Source organism: Dipteris shenzhenensis, chromosome 25 (genome assembly GCF_047967505.1).
Source record: "Dipteris shenzhenensis isolate YYH24624 ecotype China chromosome 25, Dip_SZ_1.0, whole genome shotgun sequence".
NCBI lineage: Eukaryota > Viridiplantae > Streptophyta > Polypodiopsida > Gleicheniales > Dipteridaceae > Dipteris > Dipteris shenzhenensis.
The window spans coordinates 30,558,756-30,580,972 of NC_141620.1; the positions used below are offsets into that span (position 1 = coordinate 30,558,756).

The 22,217-nt window shown below is 43.2% G+C and overlaps 1 protein-coding gene across 2 annotated transcripts in view; it reads left to right on the top strand.

The window, feature by feature from the left end:
• The first annotated feature begins 293 nt into the window (after positions 1-293).
• Positions 294-22,217, top strand: part of LOC147885741 (callose synthase 9-like) — a 273,087-nt gene continuing 251,163 nt past the window's right edge. For both annotated transcript variants that reach the window (XM_087396032.1, XM_087396031.1), the window contains exons 1-5: positions 294-596; positions 10,084-10,181; positions 10,550-10,713; positions 13,558-13,681; positions 14,940-15,050. In XM_087396032.1, coding sequence (XP_087252158.1) covers positions 371-596; positions 10,084-10,181; positions 10,550-10,713; positions 13,558-13,681; positions 14,940-15,050 — 723 coding nt within the window. In that variant the 5' untranslated portion in view covers positions 294-370. The remainder of the gene's footprint in view (positions 597-10,083; positions 10,182-10,549; positions 10,714-13,557; positions 13,682-14,939; positions 15,051-22,217) is intronic.

Genomic DNA, 22,217 nt, shown 5'->3' on the forward strand with positions numbered 1-22,217 from the left:
AGTTAGCACTATCGAGTGGCCGCGACCTGTGTGTATGCAGCACGCTGCAAGGCGTCAAGCGAGGGCCGGGCAGGCAGTCTGAGTATTGGGCTGCCGAGGCGGCAGCGTCCTCGACAAGTTTGAAATGTTGGCCGAGTCATGGGCGAGAAAGGGAAGTGGCCACGCAAAAGGGCGGGAGTCAAGGAAAGGGCCGTGTGTGAAGGGACCTACACGGAAGGACTGAAATTCCCGACACACTCACATCACAGTCTACTATATAAGCTCTTGCACCTCCTCTTTCATTTTCACTCTTCTTCCTCTGTAGATCAAGCTCTAGCATGGTTTCCCCCTTGCCCTTGCCCTTGCCCTAACCTCCTTCCTCTTTTCCTCCATGTCTTTCTCCCGTTCCTTACGCGGGAACTCCCGTGCCCTTGACAACTGGGAGCGCCTCATCTCTGCCGTTCACTCCCGTGATCAGCACCCCTCTTTCGGTCGCCATGACAGTTCCAACATTGCTGGCTTCGTTCCCCCTTCTTTGGGCCAAACATCCAACATCGACGCCATCTTGCAGGCTGCCAATGAGATCCAGCCAGACAACCCGAACGTGGCTCGAATCTGTGTGTGCCTTTTTCCTCCCTTAAGTTATTGTTTTTGGGGAATTGATAATCCACGGAATGTCTCAAGTCTGTTGTTCTGGTGATAATCATTTAAAGCAACTAAGGGAAGTCAAACCAGGCGCATTTTGGGCGCATCGTGTAAATACGAAGATCTCTACCAGTACAAGCATTGCCATCTTTTTAACTACTCGGGAGCTTGCCAATTAAGCATGGCTTCACGTGTTTGAAGTCTGCACACCCGCGCGAAATTTAGTTTCTCGTTGATGCCTTGATAAATTGAATTTGGAGGTGATATACCACCGTTGAGTTAGTGCAGAAATTGATTGTCCAAATGACACTCAGTTTCTATCGGTGACTGATACACTCCGTTATTAAGTGCAGTTGGAAATTAAGCACGCATATAAATGAACCGTGTCAAATCTGTTGGTTCAGAGCTCGTTAGAAAACTTATGTGCAATGCAAGGGGTGTAAGCTTAGTTTTTGACGTGCCACACGCACTAAATTAACTTTAGCTTTTTAAGGAACGTATATTTTGACGATTTTTCTTTTGTCTAGAGAATCTGGTGTTTGCACCCAGTCCACCATGTGGGTGTGCACTAGGTGTTCTATAACTTTCATATTCGTCAAGCGATCCTATTTGTCTCATGAAGAATCTTTGAAAGCCCCTCTCTATGCAACCATGAATCTTCGTGATTCGTGCAAAATGTAAATTATGAGTTCGTTTACCCAAGTCGTATATTGCGGACAATTTATTTCATCAAAATGCCATAATTGAATGACCTCATTGTAACATGCATGCAAGCTATAACCATTGTAACATGCATGTAAGCAGCGTCCTATTTTTGTCCTTATGTGCCTCTCATAGGTGCATGGCGGCCTAGGATTGGCCTAGGATTGGTTCCCTTACCTAGAGATCTTATGGATGCCATGTGATAGTCCTTTTGTCTTGCTTGGATTATGTCCATGAGTTGCAGACACTCCTAGTCAATCCTCAAAAGGGATGCATGTGGCATCCCATTGTGCTGAAGCTGAATACTTTTGAAGAACTTCTCAATCAATGAAAACATCCTCTTTAAGGTTCAAAATCTTTGCTCGTGGATGTAGCCTTGTGGACCAATGTAAATTGATCTGCCCAAGTTCAACAAACCCTGCTTCCGTTACGATCTCTACCTTGCTCTTGTTCTAGAAAGCCTCGATAGATGATCCCGCCTAAGGCTTGAGCCAAGAAACTTGGAGTACCGAATGTTTTTCTAGATTTCAAGTAGTTGCAACGTCATGAAGGTTTTTATCAATGTTGGCGAATGCATTTTGTTACTTGAAGCAATTGTTGAGAATGGGAGACGTGAAATACGTTTGTGATGGTAAATGCTATCCTTCTAGCGAAGTAGCGCTCTGGGTTGAACAACTTGCCTTTCGTAAAATTGTGATGGGATGATTGGTCCGGGCAATTGTAATTGGCCTTCGGGATCCCCAAAGGGCAGTGAATAGTTAATAACCAGCAAATACTTAAATCACAGCTACTTAGAACTTTCCATAGGAATCCAAATCAACTTAGAACACAACACCCGAGAGCTAGAACACCCCCGTCTTGCATCAGACACCAGATTGGCCCTAAACTCCCTTTTGGTATTTCTTTATCTTTTATTTAGAAGGCATTCAAATATAAGAAAGCACCGCAGTGCATCAGCCCATAACAACCAACTGAATAATCCGTTCATAGCCACTTTGTTTTGCTATGCAATCCCAGAAAAGGCATCCCAGTCTAGTGCAACATTCCATAGCGGCTCTTCTTCCGAATCTGGCTGAGGGCTCTAACCTGGTAGCTTTGATACCCAATAGGCAGGAGAGAAATCAGCTCAATTTGCCTTGGTAGCTTTGAATGCCTAGCAAGGGAGTCAGAGGCTAGCAAAACAACCAGACCTGGCTGTTCCTGGCAAACAGAAAGGCCAACTGTGCAAAGCAAAAGGATCTGAAAGGTTATGAGGCAGTAGGAAAGCAATCAACCGATCGGAAAGCTCGGGGAAAAAATCAGCAAACATGAAAAAATGAAATTCCTTGGCAAGATCTTTGGCACCTTGGCAGGTGAAAATCAGCAAAAGCAACCTTGGAAAACGTGCTGCAAGAGAATCGCCAAGTCTAGAAGCAAATCGAGTAGCCTGGAAGCTCCAAATTGCGTGGAAAAGTGCGATTTTGATAGGCACTTGGCCTGGAAAGCTCCTAGAAGAAGTGTAAATCAGATTTGGGCCTCTGGGAAGGCATGAACAGTAGACATGCAACAAAAGCAAGTTTTGTTTTTGAGCTTCTGGCAGCCCACGAACAGCCCACAGACTGCCTTGGTAGTCAAAAATCAGCAAGGCAATGTGATAGAATAGCCGTGGAGCACTTTCCTAGCCTATGACTTGCCTCTCCTTGTTCTTCTGCGGTCTAGAAAATGTTACAAATCAATCTAAGAGATTCACTCTTCACATATATTCAACAATATTCCTCTAAACTTCTACACATATGATAATACGAAAAATTACAGCATGAGATCTGTTGTAGTGCAATCAAAACAACTCTTATTTATGGACTCTCTACAAAGACCTGCAGCTCACGCCGACCAGCTTTGTTGTTGCTTATACAAAGACTTCTATTACAGCTAGACTCTCCTATAGTGCAAGCTTGCAGACACAACTCAGGCTCGAAGCTTGGAGCGACAAAAGGACCGAGAAGAATGTCTCCATTGACTATATACCGACTCGTATAGCTGCCATGCATCATGTGAAGACATCGCCCACTCCTTCAGAGATATCTAGAGCCATTTGCCACTTGTTCATGCCACATATCCATGCATGCGCTGCCCAACCAATCATTGCAAGCCTTCTTTGCATGGTCCAATGAGAATCCTTCGTCCAGCCACGAATGATCAACCAACTAAGCAAACCTCTAACTACACCGGTTATGCGAACCTGTGAGGATCATCACTCCAACACCCTCCCTTGATCTGAATAGGGAGTAGACAAGAAAGTAATGGACATCGTAGTCCTAACAACGAGACATGTAGTCCAATCTCCTAGGCATCATAGCCCAACATGTGAGCATCCAAACATCGTAGTAACACGATCAAAAAATATATTGCAGAAATATGATCATCCTACGACACACAGCGTTGCTTTTTGAAAGTGGAGAACCCAATCGTCTTCTTTGAATTGCAGCTCACGACGATGACGGTTAGTGGCTCTCTTTTGCTTATCCTGAGGTCTTTGGAGCAGCGATCTTGATTTTTCTGTAAGCCTCATCCAAGTTTTCCACAAACTTATCAGCTTCAAAGATTTTATCTTTGGTGTGCAGAATGTGCGGGACTTTCCAATATCCTTCTACAATCTCAAAAGGAGCCTTTCTTGTAGAAGTATGAACCATGTTGTTATAGGCAAACTCAATGAGCAGCAAGTATTGCTCCCATTTTGCATTGTGATCCAAAACATAGCAGTTTAAGAGATCAAGGGCGGTTCCATTGGCCTCTCTTTAGATTGCCCATTAGATTGTGGATGAAACGAGGATGAGAAATTTAGCGTGGCACCCATATTTTCAAACAATCCTCTCCAGAATAAGCTTGTCATCCGTGGGTCCTTGTCACTGATGATAGATTGTGGCATTTCGTAGTATTAAAAACATGAGACATGAAAAGCTTTGCCATTTGGTCTGCTATAATCTTCTTCCTCACTGGAATAAAATGAGCCTGCTAACTGAACGTGCAAATAATAGTCTAGATATCATCATGACCTGACGGTGTACGAGGATTATCAAAGATGAAGTCCATAGCAATGCTTTGCCACGGTCTATCCGGAATGGGGAGTGGCTATAACAGTGTAGGGGTTTTTTGCCCGTCAACTTCACTTTCTGGCAGGTGATGCATGTCTTGACATATGCCTCAACATCACTTTGCAAAGCTGGCCAGGAAAAGAAGTGCTCAATAGCCTTCACAGTTGCGTCAATTCCTCTGTGTCCTGCATAAGGCGGAATATGACTTTCAGCCATTACCTTGGCCCTCAACTGCTTTGTGACACACAAACGGCCATGCATCAACAGAAAACCATTTTGAAGAGCATAATGATCATTCCTTAGTCCCTCAGACAACCGATCATATATCCGTGCAAAGTCTTCATATGTAGCAAATCGCTCTTTCATGGCATCCAATTCATCATGATAGGCAATAGAAACAACAGAAATCTGTGGTTTCTTGGATACTGCATCTGGCACAGAAAGTGCATGTGCAACCACATTCTTGTTTTCAGGAACATGCACAATCTCAAAATGAAACATAGACAAAAAATTGGCCTAGCGCATGTGCTTCTCAGATAATTTCCTCTGTGTGAGAAAATACCTCAGAGAAGAATAATCCGTATGAGCATAAAAATCAGCACCCAACAAGTAGTGCTTCCATTGTTTGAGAGCATGAATTACAACAAACATTTCCTTTTCATAAACTTGAAAATTCATCTTCGTGGGCTGCAACACCCCACCTTGCTCTCATAATCAACGACCCTTTCATCGTGCATAAGAACTCCAATGTTGTAGCCACTTTCATCACATTGGACAGCGAAGGGCTTTCTCAAATCTGGCAAGATTAGGATGGGGTCAAAACGCAATTTTTCTTTCAGCTCTTCAAAAGCTGCAATTTCTTTGGAAGTCCAACGAAAAGATACTCCCTTCTTTTGCAAAGCATGCAGAGGTGAAGCAATCTCAACAAAGTAACGAATAAACCTCATGTAGTACGAGCATAACCCAAGAAAGCTCTGTACTTCATGGATGTTTCTTAGTGGTGGCCAATTCTTGATCGCTTCAACCTCTGCTAAATCCATTCGAACCCCATTCTTGGATATGATATGCCCAAGAAAGTGAATTTCTGGCATGAAAATTAACTTTTCTTTGCATTAATGACCAGCTTCAGTTTCCTCAACTCTTCAAACACAACGTTAGATGCTTTCGATGCTCTTCCTCATTTTTGGGAAAAACAATGATGTCAATGAAGAATGTGCCCACAAAAGACCGGTGTTCTCTAAAAGTCTTGTCCATCATTCTGTTGAATGTGGCGGGAGCATTAGTTAACCCGAATGGCATGACAAGATACTCATAAAGCCCAAAAGTGGTCCTAAAAGCCGTCTTGTGCACATCATTTGGTTGAATGCGAATCTGATGGTGCCTGCTCTTCAAATCAATGCGGCAAAAAATGGAAGACCCCTCAAGTGTGTCTAGCATGTCATCAATCCGGGGAATGGGAAACTTGTTCTTCACTGTGATCTTGTTAAGTGCACGGTAGTCGATGCACATCCGCCAAGATCCATCCTTCTTTTGCACCAACAAGAGGGGTGAACAATATGGGGAAAAATTGGGCCGAATCAGCTCGATCAATTGGGACATGTTAGAAATCTTGGACTTCGTGCAAAAGTCTTGAATTTCCTTTGGCAATCCACATCAATATTTCTCTAATTGCCGAGTCAATGGAACATGCTGATAGGAACTAATTGGCAATAGGGCTTCCCAAAATTTCTTGTTATATTCCTCCAAATTATGGCAATTCTCTGCATCCAACTTATGCCAAGCTATCATGATGTCAACTTCAAATGTGGTGGTCAACCACACAGCTAAAAAGACCTGCTTAAACTCCACCCATGTGGTGGGTGCTCTCCCATGCAAAAGAAGATTTGTCCACCATTGCAAAGTGTTTCCCTTCAAGAAAGTGGCGTCTTTTCGAATTTTGAACGACTTTGTAAAATTTCCACCCGAGTTTGCTGCATCAAACTATTGAATAAAAGTGAGAGCTTTCAACCCGTCTTGGCTCCCATTGAAAGTGTCGAATTCTACAGCTGAACCACCCTCTTTATAATCTTTCTACTTCCCCTTGGGTGTGAGATTATCATAGGTAGGTGGCTGTAAGTATGGGGGCTGCATCGTATTACCAAGATTTGTGACATTTTGACCACTATTCACAGCAGGATTGACCATTCCTGGTCCTATTGCATTAATTCCAGGCATTCCCGAGAAATTCCCCATCATACCGGGCATAGCAATCCGCATCCTTGGCTGCATCCCAATGTTTCTATACATCATGTTGGGCATCATAGCCGGCATACCTCCGAACATCTATCCTTGATAGCCTTGCATGCTAGGCTGAAATCTATAAGGGAAATTTCGTGGAATCCCCATGTCTTGCTCAGGCTGGCTGACCATCGCCTGAAACTCCAAAGTAACTGGTGGGCATAGAAGATGGAGGGAAAGTATGTTGTCCCGAACCGAAAAATGGAAAGCTCTGAAGATTGCCAAGCTGCTGGGTCTTCTTCTTCTTCCTCTTCTTCTCAGTCTTCAAAGGAGCATTCACCAATTCTGCAGAGCGTGGATCTTGCATCAACTGTGCAAAAGTTTGAGTAGTTCCTACAACTGCGCCCTGAACTGACCATTTGCATTTGGCTCTCCACCTCTTCCTCTTCATGATGAGAACCCTTAGTGGCATGCTCCGACTGAACGGGCTGTTCATCATCTTCCTCCCACCATGCAATATAACCCAAAGACTCCGATTTCTCCTTAGCATCCGTGCTATGTGCCATGGCTGAAAAATTCTCTTGGCTGCAAATTTATCACAGCAACTAGTATTTGCTGTCCTGACCCAAACAGAACCACGGGCTCACCCTCTTGAAGAAGATGGCGATGTCTCGGCAACGGAACCACTGTAAGTGGCCTTTAGGATCCCCCCGGCAACGGAACCACTGTAACCGGCCTTCGGGATCCCCAAAAGGCAATGAACAGTTACTAACCAGCAAGTACTTAAATTATAGCCACTTAGAACTATTTTTAGCAATCCAAATCAACTTAGAACACAACACCCGAGAGCTAGATCGCCCCCGTCTTACCAGACACCAGATTGGCCCTAAACTTAGCACCCTTTTCGGTATTTCTTTATCTTTTATGAGAAGGCATTCAAATACAGCACCGCAGTTCATCAGCCCACAAACAGCCAACTGAATAATCCGTTCACAAGCACTTTGTTTTGCTATGCAATCCCAGAAAAGGCATCCTAGTCCAGTGCAACATTCCATAGCGGTCCTTCTTCTGAATCTGACTGAGGGCTCTAACCTGGCAGCTCTGATACCCACTAGGGGAGTCCTGGCAGAAGAGAAATCAGCCCAATATGCCTTGGTAGCAAGACGGAGGCCAGCAAAACAACCACACCTGGCTGTTCCTGGCAAACAGAAAGGCCAATTGTGCAAAGCAAAAGCATCTGAAGGTTATGAGGCAATAGGAAAGCTCCCGAAAAGCAATCAACCGATAGGAAAGATCTTTCGCACCTTGGCAGGTGAAAATCAGCAAAAGCAACTCTGGAAAACCTGCTGCAAGAGAATCGCCAAGTCTGGAAGCAAATCGAGTTGCCTGGAAGCTCCAAACTGCGTGGAAAAGGCAATTTTGATAGGCACATGGCTTGGAAAGCTCCTGGAAGAAGTGTGAATCAGATTTGGGCCTCTGGGAAGGCATGAACAATAGGCATGCAACAAAAGCGAACTGATTTGGAGGCTCCTGGCACAAAAACGAATTTCATTTTTGAGCTTTTGGATGCCCAAGCGGTCCACCAACAGCCCACAGACTGCCTTGTTAGTAAAAAATCAGCAAGGCCATGTGATAGAATAGGCAGGTTGAACATCATTCCCAATGTTAGAGGGGGAAGCTTACCTCTGAGGTTCTGTATGTTCTGACTCTTGGTTACCCTCTATTGTCAATGCATGAAATCTGCTAGACTGGCAAGCGCGTGGAGTTTGAAGAAGAATCAATGGCTGTTATGGAGAAAGTGAGATGGCGAGCTGTTTGGGAAGGAGCAATTGACAATGGGATCTACAAACTCCATGTACTTTCTTGTCTTATAAGTATTCATCTTGGTAATTTGTGGCATTATTGACATGCCTCAAAGTTGAGGAATTGGAGATCTAGGCTCGAGGATATCTACATCATAAGATAGTTGCACCCTTGGTCCGGGAGCAATCTCATGGAGCGGTGAAAAGTAGCCAGCCTCGTCATCAACGGAGGTTGAGAATCAGGTTGCTTATGGAGCTGCGTATGAGATGGTGTGGTTATGAAAGCTACTTGGTGAGGAGGAGGCATGTTCGATGAAGGACAGGAAGCTTCTTTAGATGCTCTGTTAATACTCCAGCTCCTTGGTTTGGTTCGACATCTAGGAGCTAAGAGGGGGTGTTAAGAGTTCTAGTCATCTCTTGTCTGTACTATAGGGAGTGAGGGCTGATTGTGGGTATGCCCGCCCAAAGATAGTTGTAGTATTCTTCCTGTAAAATATGCAATTAGTTGGAGGCTGTACCAGAGCATTTAGCCAGGGAAAAAAGGCATCGTTAATAAGGGCTGTAACAGGGTTTGGTTTATTGCCTGGTGAAGGCCTGGTAAAATGCAGTTTAGGCTTGCTATTGCCAGCTGGTTGGGGCCAGTGGCTGGACTGTTTCTCAGGCTTTGTGGGTCAGCTCTCTATGTTCAAGGTGTCAGCCTCAGAGTTGCATTCCGTGCACTCGTGAGGAGTGCCTTTTGTATTTTCAAGTTCTCCAAGTCTAAAGCAAATTCTCTCCTATATTGGGGGAGGGATCCCTTCGTGGGTATAGGGATCCAGGCCAGCCAACCACCCAACCCAAGGGTTGGGTCATCCGACCTGACTCGGGTCGGGTTAACTGAACTAGACCAGGTCTGGTTAGAAGACCAGCCAACCCAGACCCAGTAGGGTTAAGTCTCTTGCAGTTTTATTGTGCATAATTTTCTCTCTCTAGTCCCAGTTCATTCTCTCTCTAGTCAAATTTCTACATCTCTCTTCCACATGCTATCTTCTGCTGCATACTTTGACACTGTTATTCTGTGATATCCTGCTGGAAAAAATCGGTGATCACCCTCTGATTGGAATCTGGCTGAGCCTGCCGATCTCATCTCTGTGTCTTGAGCAGCTGGTGTCCCTGCTGTACAGTCTTGTGTACGAAGATCGTTAAACGTCTCTGATCTGGATAGAGCGAGAGGCTGGATATGAGGGCACTTACATACCATCCTAATATTAAAATTGTAATGTCAGTTTGTGATACACATCGCAGAAGTGATTGTGAATGCAAAATTGCTGGTACCTCAGGGCTTGAGAAAGAAAGAAAGAAATCTCTTTCATTGAGGGTAGTGCAGGTGGTTTAAAATGATCTGAAGCAAAAGTATTTATACGTTGTGACATACTATTCACAGGGACCATCCCTCTGTCTAGTTAAAACCTTGGGATCAATAGTAAAAGAAGGGAAGAAGTTCTGTATTGTCATTTTAGGATGCGATTTTGAGTGGTACACGTTTGATGGTTGCCTACGCTGCACAAGCCTGGTTGGTTTTAATCTTATATATGGAAGCCTTGTAGGTGTCAATATTGTGCTAGTCATCAAGATATATTTTTTGACAGGGGAAGAAAATTGACGTATTGATTTTGTTTTGAATGTAGTGTGCGAGCATGCATATACACTATCTCAGAACTTGGATCCCAATAGTGAGGGCAGGGGAGTTCTGCAGTTTAAGACAGGGCTTATGTCGGTTATCAAGGTATAAGAATACCATGGTCAGGGCTGACTTTTTTGGATTCAATTATCTCTTTATATGGTCTGAAGTGAGGTGTCTGTCTAGTCATAAAAAATTCAGCACTTTCTGGTGCATGACAGATTTGAAGGATGTGAAGGTTGATTTTTGCTTTTTGCTATTGTTTTATCAGATGATTTCAAATTGAATTTAGGTTAACGAGTCCTTCATCTCAGTTGCACCTGTTCGTTCATACTTCGTGTGAGGTCGTCTTGTATGCCCTTGTAGGACTGACCACCTTAAGGTTGCACTGCAATTGATTTTGAGGAATCTTATGATTTGCAGTTCTCATCTTTTTTCTATAAAGATTTGTGATCTTGTTTGACTATTTGCAGCAAAAACTTGCCAAAAAGGAGGGTGAAAGGATCGATCGGACTCAGGATATTGCCCAGATACAAGAGTTTTATAAGTACTACAGGGAAAAAAGTAACATTGACAAGCTGCAAGAAGAAGAGCAGCTATGGAGGACTTCAGGTGTTATAGATATTGATCCCAATGAGTAAGTAACATTTCTGTTTTGGTAAAAGCGATGCATTTTTGTTAAACAATTCTGCTCATGCTTATTGTTCAGGTTGAGAATGCTTTATGCTTCATGTGTGAATCTAGGACTTGCTCTGATTCATAGGAAACCTGCTTAGGTGTGGAAAGCCTTATATTTGCTCGGGCATACTCCAAAGATTATGTATACTCAAGAGCTTTTATTTCAGACATTCTTCACTTGAAAAGGACAAGCATCCTTGTAGTGATGTGTTGGGATGTTGAAAGCTTGTAGTAATGCTACCATCTTTTTGTAAATGATACATCATCATTCTATATGATCAGAACATCATGAACATATATGTATCTTTTGTCTGTAGTACATATTAGGATCAACAAAGCTATTTCTCAAGCAGAAGAACACGCTCATCTATAGCAAAACAATCACTGTATATTGTTAAAGTTAGTCGTCTGTATATTGTTAGAGTTAGTCATCTCCTATATGTATAATAGTGAGAGATGTGGGTGTGCCTGCCCATAAAGAGGAGGGGTATTTGGGTCCTTTGTCAATGCATTTATGCAGGCTAGGTGGGTGTCTAGCCAGGGCACATTGCCAGCTATATCAGCACTAATATATTATTTCTAAATAAATACTGGATCAGTACTATATAGGTACTATATCAGTACTAAATTCATACTAAAACAAAACTATGTCAGCGTCAGTACATTAGTACTAAATCAGTACTATATCGATATTAAATCCATACTAAAGCAATATCAGCATAATAAAGCAGTACTATATCCAGTACTAAATCCATACTATAACAATATCAGCACAATATCATGTAGACCTCACAATGAAATGTTTGCCAAGATTGCTTCATGCACCTTCGTGGGGACACAATACACTGTTCTGTGTTTAGAGGCTGGGTTTGTTAGGCCTGGTTGAGGTTGATTTAGGCCTAGTTTGAGCCCACAGGCAGGGCCGGTTTGAGGCCAGTTAGAGCCTGGTTTGGTCTGGGTTGGGACCCTGACCAGTTTGGGTCAACGACCAGACCAGGTCGGTTGGTTTGGCCAGGTCAGTAGACCTAGTTGGCCACGTCTGCAGCCTCCTGTCCCTAAATAGGGTCATTTGGGCCAGAAGTCAGTGGAGCAGTTTTCCACCACTATTGGGCAGTCTTCTGTGCAGTCTCCAGCAGATCCAAAGGTGGTATTTTGTTTGGCAGCAGCGGTATGAATGTGAGCCATTGGAATTTTTGGGTCAGCGGATTGTCGGCGAGGGGATCTAAGCATGAGTTGTACCATGGATGGTCCTTGTGAGCAGATCGCTTCCCCATTGTACTGGTCATGTGCAGCTTCATCTATTTGGTTGCAGCATATCAGATTGGCCTTGAGTCTTCTAGAGCGGGTGTTGAGCTTGTTCGTGCAGATGCCTTGGCACATGGGATTGTAGTTCTTGCGGCAGTGGCAGCATACGAAGGATCATGGCAGAGATAGTGTATGCCGATGGAGTCACATAGGCTGGGGAGGAGCTAGACACGAGGAGATTGATATCAGGATTGTGAGCATGTGGCTCAACATCTGAGGTGGTCTAGTTGAGGCAGCTACATGGGATGGGGTTCCCTTGAAGGAACCCACGTCCATCTAATTCGGTGGTCTTCTTCAGCATTGATGGACCACACAGTGGACCTGTTTGCCCAGCCTCTAACACCACAGCTGCTCGTTGAACATTCCAGCTCCCTTGGGTCGATTCGACATCTAGGAGCTGAGAGGGGGTGTTAGAGTTGGTCATCCTGTATGTACAGTAGTGAGAGAGGGATTCTATGTGCGTGTGCCTGCCCAAAGAGAGTAGTGTTTGGGTCCTTTTTGAGTGCATTTCTGCATGTTAGATGGGGGTTTAGCCAAGGCACATTGCCAAGGTTAGAGGCTGAGTTTGTTAGGCCTGGTTTGAGCCCAAAGTTAAGGCCAGTTAGAGGCTTCTGGTTTGGTTTGGGACCTTGACCAGGGTCGGGTCAATTGACCTGACTAGGTTTGGCCAGTTAGAGGCTTCTGGTTTGGTTTGGGACCTTGACCAGGGTCGGGTCAATTGACCTGACTAGGTTTGGCCAGTTAGAGGCTTCTGGTTTGTTTTGGGAGCTTGACCAGGGTCGGGTCAATTGACCAGACTAGGTCAGTTGTGTAGGCCTTGCATCCCAAGCTTGATAGGAGCGCCCTTTCTTTTTGGATGGGATAGATCACCATTTTCAAGTCTCAACTCTCCATTAGCGTTTTACTGGCTTTTTTTCTTTTTTACTTTTGATTTCATTTATTTATTTATATGTTGATGTGTGCATCTCATATAGTGCTAGCCTTCATCATGGCTGAGTCTGCCCTTCACCTCCGGAGTGCCGACAGAAACTCAGTACGAAGACTTTGTATAAATGGATGCTCAAGCATGTGTGGGTGTGTGGATTTGTGTGTGTGAGAGCATATTTTTATACTATGGTCTACACCCACTGTTGGGCGCTGATGACGTCAGTGGGGATGTCATAGTAGCTAGTCCCTGCTATGCATGATGGAGTTTATGGTTTTCAACCTTGTGAGTGACTATCATGAGATTGAAACTGCACTATGTTGTGTTTTTAGAGGATGAGTTTGGGAATGTTCTTGGATTCATCTAGGTATATGATGTGTGCATCTCATCCTTGCTTACTTGATTGTAAAAATTTGTAAGTCAAATATAGCCTAATTAATGAAGCTAGCTTCCTTCATACGAGGCTTTTTACTTGGCATTAGTGTTGTTTCAATAGCCATCTTATGGATTTTATCAGTTGACATATTGTAATTTTTCATTAGATTGTGTTGCAATTGTTTCTCCTTGTTGCAGGTTGGAGCGTAGAGCTTTAAAATTGAGAAAAGTCCATGCAACCTTGAGGGTATTGCGGGATGTAGTTGATGCTCTTACCCAAGAAGCTTCTCAAGGAGCAGCAGATCAGCTTATATCCGATGAGGTTATATTCTGCCGAACCTCTCCCCACTCCCCTTTTTTCCTTAAATGCGCACTCATTTTTGTGTTCACATGTCTTTGTCATGGTTTAATCAAATAGATTGATGGCTTATGGGCAAAGACAACCACCAGACTACCTCAAACTCATTTCTTTTGTGTTTTCGCAAGAGGTGTCTTTTAAATTCTTTGAACCTTTCAATGGTGGAGCGCTAGTGAACGTCTTTGCGTGCGCATGGAAAATGCAGTGCTTTATCTGCTTTTAAATGATAGATGTCGGCATATTGAATTCATTCAAATATGTTTTTTTGCCATAGTAGTGAATATGCAAAGGTCACATTGTAAATTTTCATCTAAGTTGCAACGTGCTGATATCGTAATTCATTTTTGTAGTTTTAGAACTCTGTTGCTCTGTTGGAACTTGGCCACCTTTTCTTATAATGTTTTGCCGAACAAATTTGTAAGGCACATGAAAATGGAATAATGTTGTAGCTTGAATGAAGATAATGTAGTGGTTAGCCTTCTCCTCATGCCCTAGACTACGGTCTACAATGTTTTTTCTGTAGAGTATTACAGAAGTTGATTAGAAAGGCCTTGGTTGTGTATTTTTGTGTGTTCACATGGTTTTATGTGTAAAAAGTATACAACTAGTGCAACGATGGTTGAGCATTGATGACACCATTGCGAATATCATGGTTACTAGTCCTTGTTATATGTGGTAGAGCTGAATGGTTCCCATCTTGTGCATGGCTATCATGAATGTAGAATCTGCATAGTGCATTTTGCTATTAGATTATTGGATTTAGGCATGTTCGTAGATTCATGTTTATATATAGGAAAATGTGTATTGCGACTATGTTGTTCTTGCAGCCTATGTAAAGGGCTTTGTATTCTCTAAATTTCAGATTGTAGATTGAATGATATTGTATTCTATAGTTGAAGGTGCTGGTGCCTAAACTTGTGACTAATTGATATTTGAAACACTTTGATTTGTAGAGAAGCCATTGAAAAACCAATGGAGGAATCATGGAGTGTGATTGCTTTTTTTGGATGTGATTTTGGCTTGTTATAGTCTTACAGATTGTACATTGCAACAATGTTTCTGTTTGGTTTTCATCATTAAAAATATTTTTTGGGAAGATGTAGGATAAAGAAAGACAACCATCTTCAAATGTTTTTTAAAATTGGAAATGCTAGTGTGCCAAGTGAGGATATAAGGCATCTGAGCTTCTGTTTTGTTGGGGGTGGTGGTGTCCTTTGTACAGTTAAAGAAGGTGATGGAGTCTGATGCAGCAAAGACAGAAGAGTTCAAAGCCTACAATATTTTACCATTGGATGCCTCTGGGATACCCGATTTCATTGTTTCACTGCCAGAGGTATGAATATAAATCAAGGTCACCTCATGCTTTGTACCATGCAAAGGTGTTTGTTTATGGTTATGATTGAATACTATTGTAGCTATGTGCTAAGGAAAATCATTGGGGCGGAGTGCAGAATTGCATTTGGGCTATGGGTTAAAGATGCTTGAATGAAGAGATTTTGGAATACCTTTTGATTAGCCTTCTCATTTAGTGCTAGCCTTCGTCATGGCTGAGTCTGCCCTTCACCTCTGGAGTGCCGATAGAAACTCAGTACGAAGACTTTGTATAAATGGATGCTCAAGTATGTGTGGGTGTGTGGATTTGTATGTGTGTGAGCATATTTTTATACTATGGTCTACACCCACTGTTGGGCGCTGATGACGTCAGTGGGGATGTCATAGTAGCTTAATGATTATACATGTTGTGAACAATGAGCTCCATGTATATACCTAGATGAATCTAGGAACATTCCCAAACTCATTCTCTAAAAACACAACATCGTGCAGTTTCAATCTCATGATAGTCGCTCACAAGGTTGAAAACCATAAACTCCATCATGCATAGCAGGGACTAGCTACTATGACATCCCCACTGACGTCATCAGCGCCCAACAGTGGGTGTAGACCATAGTATAAAAATATGCTCTCACACATACAAATCCACACACCCACACATACTTGAGCATCCATTTATACAAAGTCTTCGTACTGAGTTTCTGTTGGCACTCCGGAGGTGAAGGGCGGAGTCAGCCATGACGAAGGCTAGCACTAAAGGAGAAGGCTAATCAAAAGGTAGTCCAAAATCTCTTCATTCAAGCTACAACTGCTTGTGAAGTCTAAACGATTTCATTTTAGTCTCTCCCCAACGAGCTTCTAAATCTAAATCTAAATCTAGCTGATAGGGCAACACACCATTTAAGATAGAAAGAATTATCACAATACCAGCAGGTTGCAACTTGGACGAAAACTTCACAAGGTGAAATTTGCATGTCCGCTAATACGGTAGAAGCATATACCTAGATGAATCCAGGAACACAAGTGCATTTCCTGAAATTTCAAAGCCTGGAGGTTGTTTGACATAAACCTCTTCCAACAAGTCTCTAGTAAGGAAGGTTGTTTTTATGTCCAACTGATGAACATTCCACTAAAAGTTTGCAGCAATTGCTATTATTGACCGGATGGTTGTCATCCTAGATGTAGGAGCAAAAGTCTCCTCATAGTCTATGCCCTTTTTCTAAGCATATCCTTTTGCGACCAGCCTTGCCTTGTACCTGTCAATGGTGCCATCGGGCTTTCTTTTAACTTTGAAAACCCACCGTGTACCTATGGCATGTTTACTTGGTGGCAAATCGACAACTTCCCATGTCTGATTTTTCTTAATGGACTGCAACTCATCGTGTATGGCATTCATCCAATGCACATTATCCTGTGCCTCTTCAAATGTCTCAGGTTCCTCCTCATCAAGAAGAGTACCTGCATAAGCTGATTCAACTGAAAGAGCACCTCCCCCATGCCTTATTGCACTTCGAGTTCTGCCAGGTAATGGAGCATCAATTTTACTCTCCCTGAGAGTCTGTAACAGCAAATTTGGGACTGTTTTTGCTGCATGAATATCTGCAATTTCTTGCTGAACAACCTCTTCCACGGCTTGTGGAGGTGGTATGACATCATGTGGCTGAATCGGAGCATGTGGAGGTATCTGGAAATTCTGATTTTCATCAGATATATCAGCAGGGGAACCCAAGGCAATGGGTAGTAACCCCTCAAAGACATCACCGGAAGAAGAAGGCATATCAAATTCAGCTTGAGTGTGAGCTGAATTTTTTGAAAATATTACATCTCTACTGACAATAATCTTGCGTGTGACAGGATTGTAGAGACGGTAGCCCTTGCTCTCTGCACAAAAATGCATTTGATTGCCTTATCAGACAATTTATGCCGAAACTCAACAGGCACATGAGCATATGCAAGGCATCCCCAAAGACACGGAAGTGATCCACAGAAGGCTTTCTCCCTTGCCAAACTTCATAGGGAGTCTTGGTCTTCAAAGCTTTTGTGGGTGCCCGATTCAAAACATAATTGGCACACATGAGACCTTCAAGCCAAAATTTGTGAGGTAATTTTTTGCTTTTCAGCATACATCTATCCATCTCCATAAGAGTACGATTTTTCCTCTCAGCTTTGCCATTTTGCTGAGGAGTTAGCCTCACTGTTAGCTGATGTACAATGCCCTTGTCTTTCAAAAAAGCATCAAAATCTGCATGTCAAACACTTTTTGCTCTAGCCTGAATTTCTATTGCTCCATTCACTCAGCTCACGGGCGATGGCATTAAGTTGTTCCACCCAGCCTAACTCTCATGGATCGCAGATCGTTAGATTCAATTCATTCCTTCGTTATTTTTCATGCTTATCCATGAGACCCTCATTTCCCTAGATAGTTCTCCTTGCCAAATGTCATCATTTTAGCCTCTCCACTTGATGCACCTTTTTTTCCCCTCTCTTGGGGCACATTAAAAACACTTGCCCCTTGGCATTATTGCACATTTAGGTGCACCTAGGCCTTAGCACTCAGAACTACCTAGTCAATGCCATTCCACCCTCACCTAGGACCTTGGCAGTTACTTCTCTTGACCATTTCAACTACGCACTGTTATAAAAGTTGGTCATCTAAGAGAAAATGCCCACCGATCTATACGAGGTCATGCTATCTCGGCTAGAGCATAACATTCCTTCCCTCTTCAAGCATCAGCGTCCTCGATGATGAAATCTGGGAACACTCTCCGTAACTGGTATACGGATTCCCAGGTAGCTTCCGGTAGAGACTGACCATGCCATGCAACCAACACCGTGGGTATCTTCCGATTTCGTATTTGCATTGTTCCTCGGTCCAGGATTCTTGTTGGCTTGCGCCTTGCAATATCCTCTATCTCCTGAAACAAAACCACACCTTCGATTAGTGAGTCACCTGTATGCCAAAATTTCTTTAAGCGCGAAACATGAAAAACCGGGTGCACCTTACACCCCTGTGGCAATTCCAATTTATAGGCTACACTGCCTATTCTCTTTAGAATTAACCACGGCCCACAGTATCGAGGTGATAACTTAGCACACTCTCCTGAAGTCAACGACTTCGAGTGCGAAGGAACTCTGAGAAAAACTTTTTCTCCTTCCTTAAATACTCTTATAGACCGATTTTCATCCGCATACACCTTGGCTCTATCCATAGCCTGGCAGATATTAGCTCTCGCAAGTGCTAGAATCTCCCGCATCTGAACTATAAAGTTCGCGGCACTAGGCACTTTCTGAGGTACTCCAACTATAGTTGGATTGACTGGTCTATAACCATAGTTCAGCTCAAATGGATTGAACCCGGTAGATGAATGTTTTCTATCATTGTAGGCAAACTCCAACAATGGCAACCACTTGTCCCACATATGTTGCCTCAATGACACGTATGCTCTCAGCATGTCCTCTAAAGTCTGGTTGACTCTCTCCGTCTGACCATCTGTCTCAGGATGATCCCGACTACTCATTCCCAACTCAGTCCTTAGTGTTTCAAATACCGCTGTTCAAAAATGACCGGTAAATCTGACATCTCTGTCTGACACTATGGATCTCGGCAATCCATGCAGACGAAATATATGTTTAATGAAGAAATCCGCCACTTGCGGGGCACTAACAGACTCTCTAGTCGGAATGAAAGTGAGCCATCTTGGTTAGACGATCAATCACCACAAGGATAGAATTATATCCTCCTTGTGTTGCAGGTAGCCCTACAATAAAGTCCATGGAAATGCTCTCCCACTTCTTAGTGGTATTTCCAAGGGCTGTAAAAGTCCGGGTGGCTTCACCCGCTCGGCCTTGCTTACCTGACACGAGAAACACCGTGTCACATATTCATGAATATGCTTTTTCATCTTTGGCCAAAAGAAATCTCGCTTCACGAGATCATATGTCTTCTCGACTCCTGGATGTCCCGCACACGGGCTATCATGGCACTGTCGAATGACTCTCTGCCTGAGATCATTCTGACCAGGTACTATAACCTTGCCATTTCTAACTAGCATACCATCCCTTATGGTATATCTTGCATAAGTTTGGCCTTTTCTGGATGCCAGGTCATCCTTTTCACTTTCCCCGGGTTTTAACACATGAGCTTTAGGCCACAAGCTCTGGACAAACTCGTCCACTTTTTGAGTTTCTCTTATCTCGGTCATTAGAGCACTCTCTAATACCGTGAAACTCAGGTTGTGCATAATGCGAGACAACGCATCAGCCACCTTATTATCTTTTTCTCTTCGGTACCGAATCGTTAGATTAAACTCGTGCATGAGCTCTGCCCACCTAGCTTGGCGGCCCCTCAAGTCAGGCTGTTTACAAAAATGTTTCAGAGTATCATGATCTACATCCACATAAAACTCTGAACCATACAAGTAATGCCTCCATGTTTTCAGAGCATGGATAACATCATACAACTCCAATTCATGAGTTGGCCAATTCCTTTGAGAGGGAGAAAGCTTCTTGCTTTCAAAGGCTGCTGGCCTTCCCTCTTGAAGGAGAACTGCTCCTACCGCAATGCCACTTGCATCGGTTTCCAGGAACAACGGTTTCTGGGGATCAACTATTTTTAACACCGGTCCTGAGACCACAGCTTGTTTTATGGTGTTAAAACTTTCTTGTTGATTCTGTCCCCAAATAAAAGGTACCTTATTTGAGGTCAGATCAGTCAATGGCGATACTATTCCGGAATATCCCTTGATATGCCTTCTATAAAACTGGACAAATCCCAAGAATGATCGCAACGCGGTCAGACTCTGAGGGATTGGCCAAGTTAGTATCGCAGCCACTTTCTTCGGATCCATTCCTACCCCCTGTGGAGTAATAATGAACCCTAAATACTCAAGCCTAACCATACACAGTATAGTTTTCTTTTTATTCACATAAAGACTGGCTTTCCTCAAAGTACTGAACACTATTCTTAAGTGTTCACGATGCTCAGTAATACTTTTACTGAATATCAAGATATCGTCGATAAAATGTACTACGAACTTTCCGATATACGGACGTAGTAAATCGTTCATAAGCATGACGAAGGTCGCCGGAGCATTGGTAAGTCCGAAGGGCATTTCCAAAAACTCATAATGACCAAACTTGCTTCTAAGAGCGGTTTTATGCACATCCTCGGCTCTAATCCGGATTTGATGGTAGCCGCACTTAAGATCTATCTTGCTGAAAATCACGGCTCCATGTAATGCATCTAGCAAATCATCAATCTGAGCCATCAGATACCTGTGCTTAACAGTGATATTATTCAATGCTCTGTAATCTATACAGAGGCGAAACATATCATCCTTTTTCTTCTTTAATATCATTGGCGAAGCAAAAGGTGAGAAACTTGGTTGAATCTGCCCCAACTTGAGGTATTCTTCCAGTGGTCTACGCACCTCCGCCTCTTCAGTAAAACTCATTCTATAGGGAGGTCTATTTGCAGGTTCTGCCCCCGGGATCAGTTCAATCTTATGTTGAACTTTCCGCTCTGGAGGTAACCCATAAGGTAGTTCATCCCTAAAACATTCAGAGAACTCCTCTGTTATAAGATTAGCCAACTTGGCCATCTCACCACTTTGCGTAACATCAGTACTAGCCGAAGAATCATCCACCGGCTCTACCGATGCTGTGCAAAGGAATAAAAACTCTACTTGAGCTTTTCTGATTTCCATCACGGAAACCAACGGTCCCTGAGGTATATCTTTTTCACCTTGCAAGACATAAAGCACATCATTCATCTTGAATTGATATACGTGCTTTTTCTAATCAATGGCTGGATTCTTTCTAGAATGCCACGCCATACCCAGGGCTATATCTGCATGAGCAAGCTTGGTGATTTCAAAATCAAGCTTCTCAGCATAGTCCTGAATCCGAAGCTCCAACTGGGTAACCCTTTGGTCCCATACTTCAGTTGAAGTTCCATCTGCCATTCTGACTGTATACGCATAGTCAGATGGACTTGTCTTTAATTTCAGCCTCTTCACAAGCTTGGAGTTAATCACATTGTGAGTTGACGCCGAGTCAAACAACACAATGACATCATGACTGGCCACTTGCCCTTTCATTTTAATTAACTCCGTATCATTAAAGGCTGTATACCCCGTTGCTGCGGGCTTAGATAGGATGTTATCAGGTGCACTCGTCACTAGCTTAGCAACAGATACACATAACAAACAAGGTACTAACCTCTGAGAAGGATTTTGTCGTTCAGTCCATAGATATAGTCTTTTAACTGAACCGACATAGGGAGAGGGTCTGTCATTTTCATGACACATTCCCTGAATTTGTCAGTGTACTCTGCCACTGACAGACTCCTCTGACGAAGATTTCTATAAGCATCCCAAGCTCGGGATTCTTCGTCAAGTGGAAGAAAGTGTTTCTTGAATTCAGCTTTAAACCCTTCTCAGGTGGTTGGAGCAACTTGATCCTTCTGTTGCTTTATCCACCATCTGTTCGCTGCCTCAATAAACAGATGTGTGGCCTCGCGGATTTTCTTTAGATCGGATCTAATTTCACAAATGGCGAAGGCTTCTTCCCACTTGCGTAACCAAACCTCGATCACATCAGAGCTGCGCTCGGTCATCCGACCAGCGTACTTCTCCGGTCTATAATTAGCGATATTAGGCACTTTGACCCTTGCGCGCTCTAAGGAATGTATACTGGGCTCTGGCTCTGCTGGAGCTTTGCCCTTATCAATTCTAGACGGTCTAGCCGACAAGGCTCGCACCATCTCCCTGATCTCATTTTGACCAGCATTCACTTGAAGCTGCTGGTTCATAATCTGCTGTAAAGCATCTTCTAATATCGAAATCCTACCAATCAAAGTAGGTGTTGCATGATGTGACATCTGTTGTGTAGACTGTACTCTAGACTCACTAGAATTCTGCCCTTCTGCCTCCATAGTTTCACAATGGAAGATGGTTTTTTTTTTTTTTCAGTCTTTATAATTTTTCTTTCTTCTTTTCTCACGGGAAAACTCCAAAAGTACAGCACTTCCAAACCCCTTTTTGTACAGGAACAACTATTGCAAACTGAAAACCTGAAATATGTGTATATATAAGAGAAAAGATGCTCCCTGGTTGTCTTCGAAGGATGTTCGCAACAATCCCGGTTGCTCAGCTTTGATCGATCACAA